This window comes from Adiantum capillus-veneris, chromosome 16, assembly GCF_014529385.1.
Source record: "Adiantum capillus-veneris isolate H3 chromosome 16, ASM1452938v2, whole genome shotgun sequence".
Lineage (NCBI taxonomy): Eukaryota > Viridiplantae > Streptophyta > Polypodiopsida > Polypodiales > Pteridaceae > Adiantum > Adiantum capillus-veneris.
In genome coordinates, this window is record NC_140946.1 from 68674143 (window position 1) to 68686709 (window position 12567).

The 12567-nt window shown below is 42.7% G+C and overlaps 1 protein-coding gene across 1 annotated transcript; it reads left to right on the plus strand.

Moving 5' to 3' along the window:
• Positions 1-11850: 11850 nt before the first annotated feature.
• LOC147439225 (glutaredoxin-C1-like) lies at positions 11851-12297 on the plus strand. The gene has a single exon (XM_086483989.1). It carries the CDS (start codon positions 11851-11853, stop codon positions 12295-12297), a length of 447 nt encoding a protein of 148 aa, XP_086340115.1.
• Positions 12298-12567: the final 270 nt, after the last annotated feature.

A 12567-nucleotide genomic window follows, 5' to 3' on the forward strand; every position in this document is an offset into this window, starting at 1 on the left:
ACTAAACCTTTTCGTACATTGATCATTGAAGAGTTACACAGACCACCTTATGCTGCACATAGAGGATTTGTTGCTACTTTTCAAAACTTATGTCGTGATTTCTTTTGGCCTACTATGAAAACTGATGTTAAACAATATTTTTCAATTTGTCAAAAGGTCAAAGCAGGTAAGAAATTGGGACTTTTACACCCTCTTCTTATTCATGAAAAAACTTGGGAACATATTTCGATGGATTTTGTCACTGGATTTCAACTTATTGTTCACAAGCATAATATGATTTGGATTGTCATCGAACATTTTTCTAAACAAGTATACTTCATTCCTTGTAAGAAAACACTCACAGCACCTCAAGCTGCACTTCTATTTCTTAAAGTTGTCTTTCCACATCATCGTTTGCCTAAATTTATATCGAGATTCCAAATTCTGTAATGCTTTTTGGACTACTGTTTTTAAAAATCTTGGAGCCACACTTGATTTTACTTATGCATTCCATCCCGAGTCTAATGGTCAAACCAAAGTCACTAATCGCACCATCATTCACTTGTTAAAAGCTTATGTTTCTTTTCAACCCAAGAAATGGGATGATTACCTACATATTCAACAGTTTTCATATAACAACATGACTCACACTGCCACAGGTAAATCTCCATTTGAAATTTTTTATGGTCATTCTCTACCTACTCCTGGTTCTTGTCTTTCCAATATTGTGCATGTTGCTGATGATTTTACTGCTAATTTTCATGATTTCTATGCAAGTGTGCATTTTTCCATTACACACTCTCAAGAACTTTACACTAAGAATGCTAACAAGCACCACAAGGCACACCAATTCAAAGAAGGTGATTATGTTATGCATCGCATTGAAAAACGAAGAATCAAAAGTGTTGATAGTAATGTTTTTGTTAAACTGGCTCCTCGTTTTTATGGTCCTTTCAAAAATTTTGTTGTGATCAATGATATTTCATTTCGTTTAGACCTACCTTTACATTGGCACATTCACAATGCTTTCCACATTAGTCTTTTAAGAGATTTCAAAGGACCTCTACCTACACATCACATTTATGAGGATCCACCTTCACTTGTGGACCAAGAAGAACAACTCATCCCTGCACAAATAGTTGATCACGAGACCACCACCACACGCACTGGCATGGTTTATAACCGCTATCTTTTGACCTTTAAAGTCCACCCTCGAGAGGATGCCAAATGGATGCCTGAAAACTTTTTCCACAACTTCCTCGACCTTCTCCACACTTTCCATCACTCATGGTCCAGTTGATTCTTTAGTGAGCAACTGAGGACAGTTGCTATACCTGGTGGGAGGGATGTTACAAATCTGGGCACCCTCCTGTTGCATGTGGTTAACTGTAATTGGGATAGCTGGCTTAATGGTCAATTATGTGCTTTCTATTTGAATTTTACTAGCAGTGAGTGCATGATGGTTTGTACATTGGAACTCTGAGAGTTAATGAGGAGACATCGACAAAATAAAAATTCTCAATTGTTTTATCCTAGCACAGTCTTTTAAAAATAAGCCATTGTGGCTCCTTTGTAAATAGGACAATGAGAATCCACCCTAAGAGGGTCATGCAATAACTACTGTGTACCACTCATAATTAAAGTGGAACTAAAGTGTAAAAGAGGGGCCTCCAATTTTGGCATCAATAATAAATCAAAATATCAAATACCAACTCCACAAGAGAGGTGCCGTGGAGTTTGGGACTATGATTTTAGGCCTTTCTTGTGTAGATGCTCTCAATTTTCCATCTCCCCTGTCTTAAGCTATTATGTGTTTGTTGTGTACTCCTTAATTAAGTCTACATTCTCTCTTCCATGTTCTTACATCCTCTTACAGCTTGTCTTTGTCAATTCTATGCTTTTAGTGTGTGTGGGTGTGTGTGTGTGTGTGTGTGTGTGTGTGTGTGCGTGCGTGCGTGCTTGGAAATTGGGGAAAGAGGTTGATAGCTTGATGGTTATGTATGTGAGCAAGTGTTGAAGTGTTCTATGCAACCAGTCTCCCCCCATCTCCCAACAGTTGTTACACACCCCATCAAGCTATTGGTCAACACACACACACACACACACACACAACATCAAGATTTGTTTTTCCCTACCAAAAGATTGAATGATCACAAATCTCTCTCTCTCTCTCTCTCTCTCTCTCATCAATGTGTATGCTAGATTTGTGTGAGGATTTTTATACAAATGTAGTCTCCTAAAGTGCAATAGAAGGGCATTGGTTTTGATCTACAATAATGACTTTGATATGTATGTGTTTTGAAGTACAATAAAGAATTAAATATGTATGTGTCTTGGGGCACCAAGGGGGCTAGGGACAATTCTTTAATGAATTGAGAAAGATTTTGATGAACTTAGAATATCTCAAATAAGTTTCAAAACCAAAGTATTCCCATTCCAAACATCTTTTTATTATTTTGTTTGCTCATGTGAACATCTTGCATAATGCCACATGCCTTCAAGATACAAGCATAGGTGTGACTCCATAATCCAAAGAGCTTATCCCTAGCTTTGACGGCTTTGAAAACATCCCAAAACTTTGTCAAACTTCTCCTTGTATTGGGCATGTACAATGATAAGTGCATTTCAAGAGGTGTCATCTAGGACATGAAGAGCATCAAGAACTTATTGTTCTTCACTAACTACAGTATAGCTTGCATACTTCTTGATGAACATAAGCATATCCTATGCATTAAAACTCCTCCTCCTCCTCCTCCTCTTCTTCTTTTTCTTATTCTTCTTGTGTGTGTGTGTGTGTGTGTGTGTGTGTGTGTGTGTGTGTGTGTGTGTGTGTGTGTGCGCGCGCGCGCGCGCACGCACGAGTGCCTCTGCCTTCAAAGTAAATTAGATATAAAAACATGCTTCCAACCGTCACACCACCCCTTGGATTTTCTTATTCCATAGGATCCCAGTTTGACACGCTCTTAGGTTGCATCTACAATTAGTTTGTGTCTATTTGGGCATGTGAGGTGGTGAAATTTCTTGACTTATGGAAGAGCTACATAGATTTATTGAACTGATTTTTGGGCTTGTCCACCCTCGTGTTCATCGCCTACTTCACCGGCCACCCTCGAAGTTACTTGGAGAACTCCACGATTTCGTAGAATGTTTTGTGTGAGATACTCAAGTTGATGTGAAGAATTTTCCTCCTCACAACTCACACCCCAAACCTTTTTCCTCTTTCTAGCTATTGTAATATTATCCCCCTCCACTGCCGATTGCTGATAGAGTGGGGTGCCTCCAAGATCATTCTCAATCTCTCTTGCAATAGCAGCTTGGCCCAGTGCTTGGCCTTTGGTTGTGCTTGATGAGCAGGTTTCTATGCAGAAGGTCCGGCCCCATTATATCTACCTTCCACAAATGCAAGCATCTATACACTTTGTAGCAAAGTGTTTGACAGATTGGACACGCATGCATCATACAAGCTCAAAATTTCTTTGTTTCCCTTGCCAACAAGCCAACAAGCCAACAAGCCAACTCACGTGATTTTTTTTTTACCAGGTTTGTAGTAGGAATATATGACAGATCATGCACTTCCTGTAACACATTTGCATTCAAAGATAGTAGACTAACCCCAAAACAAAATGTACCCACAAATATTGTTTGGTAATGTTTACCCCAGCAAAGTGTTTTCTCCAGTGAGGGTATTGTACATGCCACCAACTTATCCAATAGTTCAATTGTGATAAGTTATAGCCACACACTTTTTCGGAAGCCCACCTATTTTTGTACAAACAAGTTGCCTCTTGCTCGCTCCTTGCGCAACACCATAATTTGCACATACTCTTGTGCTCATCTTGGGAATTCTTATGCATGTATTGCATGGTAGGAATGTGCAAGTTCTGCTCCCAATGAAAAAAGCATGAGCGCTCTTCCTTCCAAAACATTGTTAGGACCTTCGTTGAACACAATTTGAATAGCTTTCCAGTTTGCACCAACCTCATCTGCCATGAATCCTCTAAAATCAGCTGGATGGTGTTCGTTATCCAACAACACCGCATTCATCATTTCCCAACCACAATGTGGCCTCAACATTGCGACTCTCATCACCTCAATTTTAGAGCATCGAGAGTCACTCATCAGCCACACACATACTACATCACATGTAACTTTGGTCCCATAGGTCATATTTGACCTCCGATTCCAATAATAAAATCTCTCTCTCTCTCTCTCTCTCTCTCTCTCTCTCTCTCTCTCTCAAGTGGGCTGGGAGGGAGAGAGAGAGAGAGAGAGAGAGAGGAGGGGGGGGGGGGGGGGGCAGATGGACAGAGTGAGAGAGTAAATTAGTAAAAAAAATTGTGGCGTATTTTACTGAGGCGACTAGCATCTCTCTCTCTCTCTCTCTCTCTCTCTCTCTCTCTCTCTCTCTCAAGCGGGCTGAGAGAGAGATAGAGAGCGAGGGGGGGGGGGGGGATGGACGGAGAGAGAGAGAGAGAGAGAGAGAGAGAGAGAGAGAAATTTTAGCATTGTTTTGCAAATCAAAGCCTTGTGCCACATTTTTTGTTCAGATTTAAGATGGCCCCTGCCAAGAAATCTGATGTTAAAGATTTTGTTGAGTTCATTTACAATGGAAAGGCAATTGGTTTAAGCCAAATCGATAAGACATCGAACTTGGATTCTATTCATGGGCAATGATGAAAGTATATCATGGCAAGGATGCTCCTCTCCCTCGTGTCCCTTTTACGTTTTGTGGGATCTATTGTTGTATTGTTATCATTGCTACTGTTACTCTGGAGTTTAGTCCACTCTTTTGGCATTGGCTCAGAGCACTACTTGGATCTCAATGAACATTGTACTGGATATCAGTTGTAATTTCCTTATCCGAATAGTCTCAGTCTCTTGTTCCATTTCACTTCAGTCTTTGTAAAGAGGCAACAAAGTGTCATAAATGTCCTGTGAGCTTACATTACTGTCTCTAGTACATGACAGCAAGGGCTGAACAGAATCTTTCACAAACACTACATCCCGTGAAACCAGAATACGTTTTGTTTGTGGATGATACAACCTGTAACCTTTGCTTTCAGCACTATAACCAACAAAAATACATTTGACAACCTTATCATCCAATTTTCTGCGCTGCACTTGTGGCACCAAAGCATATGCCAAACAGCCAAAAACACGCATGTGCTCAATAGAAGGCTTTCTATCATGCCATGCTTCATATGGAGTAATAGACTGCAAAGCTTTCGTAGGACACCTGTTAAGTACATAAGTGGCACACATGATGGCCTCAAGCCAAAAAGAATGCGGCAAAGCTTGACTTTTGACCATACATCGTGCCATTTCCGTTAGTGACCTGTTTTTCCTCTCAGCAACACCATTTTGCTGAGGTGTATAAGGCACTGTACATTGGGGTTTTATCCCACGACTAGCCAAAAATGCATTAAATTCATGAGACATATACTCCCCCCCTCGATACAGTCTACTTGCATGAGCTTATCTGACTAGCTCTAACAATCCAACTTGGGATACCTGTCAGAAGTGACCAACTCATTCTAGTGATACACCTACATACCTCAAGGTGCACCGCACAAGGATTGTCTCTTCTCTTCCAATCTTTCTAGTATGAGCTTCATTTTACATCTCTTGTTAAAAAACTACCAGATCTTTGGACTTATTTTGTGACACTAGAAACAAGGTTTTGAGGTTTTGCTAATTTTGCAATTAGGTTATGACTCGAGAAAATTTGAGGACTTTTTTCTAATGACTACTATATTAAGAGACCTAAGAAAAGTTTCAAGTTAAAAATTGCCCAAAATTTAAGGCTTTTTTGTAACAAAATTCAACAAAAATCCTTCAACTCATAAAGAGATTGTATTTTATTATGTTTATATTTGAATTCTAATAGGTAACAACATTTCAAAAAGGAAAAATAACTTTAAATGCCTAAATTTTGTGCCTACTATAAGTAATACGAAGAAATTGTAATTCTCAATACTTATCAAAGTATCACTGTAGTTATGATTTAAACTAATTCTATACGTTAAATTCAAGAAAAACAAAAGTATCCAACCCTACATAAACTTATAATAAAGACGCATTTTGAAACTTTTTGCATGCATAATTTATCAAAATCATAAATTTTTCACCATAGAAGGGTGTGAATGAGATAAAAGATGCTCCAATCGTGGGGTTGTTGAGGTTTTGACGATGCAAGAAAATCTCTCCATATCGAAGCTTACAAAATGTCTTTGCTAATACTTGTAAAATTATGTAGCAATAGTGTAAATAATCAATGGATACTTTCTTTGTAGGCTTACAAAGCTTAGGTACCCATTCTTCAAAAGCATCACATGCATTTTTGTGAGAGTAAACTTTATGGGTCTAATCCTGAATCGCTATAACCTCAAAAGTTTTAGTAGACAATTTTCACAAATATCATGATTAGTGTATAAAGATTCCTCCCTTCATAAGTGATAACCTCCCCTACACTAGCTCCGTGCACCCATTAACAAGAATCTCGCTAGATACCCGGTCGGAAAAGGAGGACGTAAAATCGCCCCTCTCTCTCCTCTCTCTTCCCCGCCTGTTTCGCCATCGCTGCCCTCTGCAACCCTCCTGCATCGCAAGCTCTGCCCCACAACTCCCATGCATACCCCTGTCCGTGATGCGCCCGGCTCTGCCAAAAAGCACAGATCAACTTCCGCGCGGGGATTTGCAATTGTGACAGGCCAACGGAGCACACGCCATTCCGTGTCAATGCCTTACGCGATGAGACCAACTCTGCCAGAAAGAGACAGCCTTTAGGCTCAGCGTGCGCACACACACAGACACACCCGATACTCTCTGGCTCTCACAAAGAGAGAGATAAGACTCAATCTCATGCGTTGCTCTCAACGTTTGGCACGTTGATGCTCAATTTGTGCCACCTGGCCGCGGTCACGTCGCCTTTTCCTTGCCTTTTCTCTCGCCTCACTCGACAGTAGAGGTATCTTGCTCGATTCCTCTTAATGAGACCTGCTTGCAAAATTGGGCACGTCTATTGGGTCTATCGTGCACTTCATTAATTTATTAACTCAGAAGATTCATTTCGCATGCCATTTGCAAAAGCAAAAGTCTCTGATGTGCTCGTTCACACGATGCATTTGCCCTTGTGCGTGTCGCTGCGGTGCATACTTGCATCGCCGTTCTCTATCTCTATCTCCGTTCGCTCTCCACCCACACCAGACACTCAATCGTGCACTCTGCGCGCTTGCAAAGAGCGACTCTCCCTCTGTTGTGCATCCAGCTTTCCTATCGCCATGACGAAAACCCCCATCCCTCTGTTGTACTCCCTGCGCCTTCACGCCCCTGCAGTATTCCGCAGGACTCTTCCTGTCCTATGAACTGGGTCTCCTTTGGCCATCACAAAAACCCCCATCGCTCTGCTCTACTCCTACGCCTTCACCATGCAGATCCCATCCTGAGAAAGAGAGAGAGAGAGAGAGAGAGAGAGAGAGAGAGAGAGAGAGAGAGTGCTCTACATCAACAGCTTTGCTGCATTGCTTTGCACACGCCCCGGAGTAGCTTCCCCCTCGTTGTGTCTACATCGCAACCTGCCACCCTAGCACTGGCAACCCCAACCGACTTCTATCAAAGGCGACTCCTCCAAATTTCCCAAAATTCCCTTGGTTCTGAGAACAGGTTAAAACTAGAAATTGAGTTGGTTTTGCAGGTTTAGGAGATGAATTGCTTCATTATTTTAAGAAATAACTCCACGCACACATGCAAGGTTACATGATTTCCTATTCAAACTAAAAGACCTAGATTTACTCTTAACTTTGCTCTTGCATCCTTGAAACAAAGGCATCTCTATAGATTCCTATCAAAACAAACCGAGAAAAAGACTAAATTAGAGATTGCATCCTTGAAACAAAGGCATCTCCATAGATTCCTATCAAAACAAACGAGAAAAAGACTAAATTAGAGAGACATAGTAGATGCATGTGGCTTTTTCTCTTCTTTTTTTTGGGCCCCAAAACTTACAATGGTGAGAAAATTATGTTGACAAATCCAGAAAATTACAAATTCGTGGCAACTGAAGTATCTATGATCCTGATGTACGTGACATTTTATCCGAATCTTTAAAAAAAGGACACGCCAATGTATTTTCTTAGTACCAAACTAGTGTTAAACTCAAATTTTACGCCGAACATCATTTTTCATTTGTCATGATCTCCAGACAAATCTATGACGCTACGTATATATATTAGACTCTATTTTTGGACAATGTTTATATTCAGTACACTTTTTGGACGAGACAAATGTGCCACCATGATCATTTGCTATATAAACATTCTAAGAGCATAAAATGCATTATGCAAAGTGAGAAAATATTGACAACGCCTCATCTAGGGCCACGATTGCTTCGTATGGTATGGAAGAACAACAACTACTCAGGGGGTTCACGATTCAATACCCCTTATATAACGTGCATTCACGGGATATTAAACAAACTCTCTTTTAATACGTTTGAATGAATAAAATGATAATTTATTTTTTTAAAAAATTCAAAATTAAATATAAAAATTTTTTATATTAATATATCTATGTTAAATTATATAATTTTTTTGTATTTTAAAACCCCTTCTTTTGAACTCACGTTATATATTAATATGATTATATAGTGCATTCCCCCAAAACAACTACAACAACCTCTTTTACACATGTAACACAAAATACATTTAACATCCAATCCCATATTCCAAAAGGCATAAAAAACTAGGGTAAAACTTCCATTTCACATTATGTTTGCGCTAGGGCATGACAACGCATGACCATTTCTTTAGAACGATTTGGAACTTTGCAGATATGAGAGAGGAAGGGGGGGGGGGAGGGGGGGGGGGAGGGGTGGGGATGGGGTGTGACTTGGAGGGGGGGGGGGGCGTGGGGATGGGGTGTGACTTGTGTGTTCAAACAATGTTTTAAACCATACTCTTTGTGGCATATTTGTATGTAAAACGAAAAGCAAAGTAGCAACTAACGAGCCTTGAGTGTGAGCATGCGTGAGAGTTAGTTAATCAAAAAGCAATAGGTAGGTTTTAAAAAAAAGGCTTTGTTTAAAGAATCTAGTGACACATGTGCATATACATATACAAAGCTATGCATTGCTAAGATTTGAACTCAACCCCAAGTCAAACCAAACCGCCTTCGAATTGATTCTACAATACTCCTTTAGAAGTTGTAAGAGTCAGATCTCACTCCCCAACTTTAAGTGCCACGGGGTCTCAACCATGGGATCAAAGCTCTCATGCAAAATCAAGGGCATTCGCAGATCTTGATCATTGCCGGATAAAAACTAAATTTGAAATCTCGAGTTTAGTTTTTATGTCAACATCTATTGTCTTAACTTCAAGTTTATGGGTGGAAAAACACATCTATTTCAAGAAAATGCATGCGGACGTGATGGTTAAGGCCCATGTCCCTCAAGCTAGTGATGAGGGTTCAAATCCCGGCTAAGGAAGCGAGGGCATCTTGAGATTAGGGCTTCCGTAGCCTGTAAAAGCAAAACTCGGGATCCTGATATTAGTTTTGAAATATCTAAACTCGAGATGCCAAGTTTAGTTTCAATAGATCGATGGTCCAAATCGATTATCGTTTCGCCTTTCACTTGGGACCATTGATCCCATTGTTAAGACCACGTGACCCTTAAAGGGGAGGGGTCGCACTCAAGGTGAGCACGCGAAAGTCACCACAGATCTGGTTTTTTATGGCAGATTTCATGCTCCTTCGTAACCTTGCAATCTCCCTACTAGTCTTCCTAAAAATGAAGGGGCTAAGCTATTGTTTAGGTGAAGCAAGATGCACCGCATTTGTCTCCAAATTTCAACCAACCAGCTTGATGTAGTTTTCGAAGGTCTTTGACAAAATTATAGTAGACCTACTCTCCTCCGAGGGGTACGACCAAGATTATGTCTTCTTTCCACTACCCCTACTAATACCTAGCGCGACCCGGCCCTAAGGAGGTAAAATTGGAGGAAATGGGATGGGTTTATATGTATGGTAGGTGATGGGTTACCAACTGTTGGGGCAAGAGCCTTACTCTTGAAATTCCTGTGATGATGATAGGCAAGAGAGTGATGAGTCATGTGGCGGGATGGGGACATGGACACACACTAGCTATGTATAACAGACATCATCACTAGGGCAAGCGGGGAGGATGGGGGGGCTATTTGCCACGTCAGCAAACGTCCGCACATGTCAGCAACTGGTGATCTCCATCACACACATGCTCACGCCTGAACAAAGCTGTCGTCCTCCCAAAAAAAAAAAAACACACTCTCTCTCTCTCTCTCTCTCTCTCTCTCTACACATATCCACCTATGTTAGCGCAATACTCACTTGCGCTCGAATCTCTCTCTCTCTCTCTCTCTCTCTCACACACACACACACACACACACACTCTGCTCCTATGACATTAAAATACTTCTCTCACCCACACAATCTCTCTCTCTCTCTCTCTCTCTCTCTCTCTCTCACGTTTGGCCGCTTTCCCCTCTCTAGCTAGGTCTCTCGCTCTCACAGACAAAAGGAGCACATTCATATGGCCTCTCTCCTCTCTCATGTCTGGGCTGACTCTTCGCTCCTGGAGCTCTCTCTCTCTCTCTCTCTCTCTCTCTCTCCACCCCCACTGTCCACAGCTTGCTTTGCACGCGCTCTCTCGACCCCTCACCGATCTCGCCCCGTTCTCAATATACCACACCGAGCCTTATTATAATGGAGATAAAATCCACGCTTTATAAGTTTTGAATTTGCAACGTAGTGTTGAGAGAGAGAGAGAGAGAGAGTCCCTCCTGCAGAAGAGTGCCATAGATTTCCGGCAATATCTACGATTCCCCAAAACGCCTTTGCAAGCCAAGCCTCCTTCCCTCTTTGTCTGCTGTCTTTTGTAAGCCTGAGAGTGTACGCCCCAGTACTTGGGCAGGGGATTGTTTCTGTGTTCTCTCCCTCTCTCTCTCTCTCTAAATCTGCGCCTGATCTCCATAGGCGCTGTTGCTGTTCTGCTGCTGTTGGCGCTCTGCCTATACTGCCATAGCTGCCGGCTTGACTTAACGTAAGAGGCCGGTGTGCAGCAATGATGCTCCGTGTCTGCGCATGAGCCCCCTCCGCACAGGCCACGAGGTTCATAAGGATAAAGGGCAAAGCTCACTTGACAAGAAACGGTGCACGCGCGAGCAGCCACAGATAGAGAAAGCCATTGCCTCCCCAGAGAGAGAGAGAGAGAGAGAGAGAGAGAGAGAGAGAGAGAGAGAGAGGTCTTCCATGGCTAGCCTCCCCATGAGGTCAGATTTGTAAGGGCATGCGCGAGCTCGAGGTACGCGTGGTGCAGGCGGCAAATTCAAGGCAGTGGAAGCTGCGAAGCCTGAAGTGAGCATAACAGACCCCCTTTGCAGTCCGGCTTCCTTGGAAAGCCTATAAAAGGCGCAGGCCATAGCTGGGTGCTGCAGCTCATTGTTGGCAAATCATACCGTTGTGAGATCAGCATACACACACTCACATAATTAAGAGCAGTTGTGACTGGAGTTTTTCTTCGATCATTGGTCAGCTTATTCTCCACTTTCATAAGGTTCCAGCCTTAGAGGGAAAACTAGGATTGCCATTTTATATGCTAATTATCGCTGCCTAAGGTATTGCAGCTAGCGTACCGCAGAAGCAGCCATTTCCTAAGGTATTATTATTGATTTATCCAAATTAATGCAGTGCTGCAGAGAATGGCTTTGCTCAGATGATCAGCTGTTGGGTTAAGGTTCAGAGATCTAAATAAATTCGGCTGATTAAGGTTCACGCAGTTGCACTTGTCGAAATCCCATTGGCCCAGACCTTACAATTTACATTTTGCCAATTCTATTCACAATGTCGAGATCGCAAATGCACAAGATGCTGCTGGCGGAGGCGCATACAAGCGCTAGTCTGAAGGGGCGCGTTCCTACGAGCCTGCAGCTGATGAGCCCGCGGGAGGGCCCAGCGGAGCGGGTGGAGCGAGTGGTGGCGGAGAATGCGGTGGTGATATTCAGCGTGTCAACGTGCTGCATGTGCCACGTGGCAAAGAAATTGTTTTGTAGTATGGGAGTGAATCCGAGCGTGGTGGAGTTGGATCAAGAGAGCGGCGGCGCCGACATGGAGCGCGCCCTGCTGGCCAAGCTGCTGCTGCATGGCGCCGACCTGCAGCCCCGTCCACCCTCCCTGCCTGCGATCTTTGTGGGCGGCCAGCTCATCGGGGGCCTCGACCGTCTCATGGCCTGCCATATCTCGGGCGCCCTCATCCCCCTTCTCAAAGAAGCTGGTGCCCTCTGGTTGTAAATCTCTATTCACACACACAGTCTCTCTCTCTCTCTCTCTCTCTCTCTCTCTCTCTCACAGACACACACAACTCGCACGTACACTTCCTCGAACTCCCACAGTATACGTAGCAACTCTCGCTCTCTCTCTCTCTCTCTCTCTCTCTCTCACACACACACACACACGCATTCTCTCTCTCTCACACACACACACACACGCATTCTCTCTCTCTCTCTCTCTCTCTCTCTCTCTCTCTCACACACACACACACACACACACACTCTCTCTCTC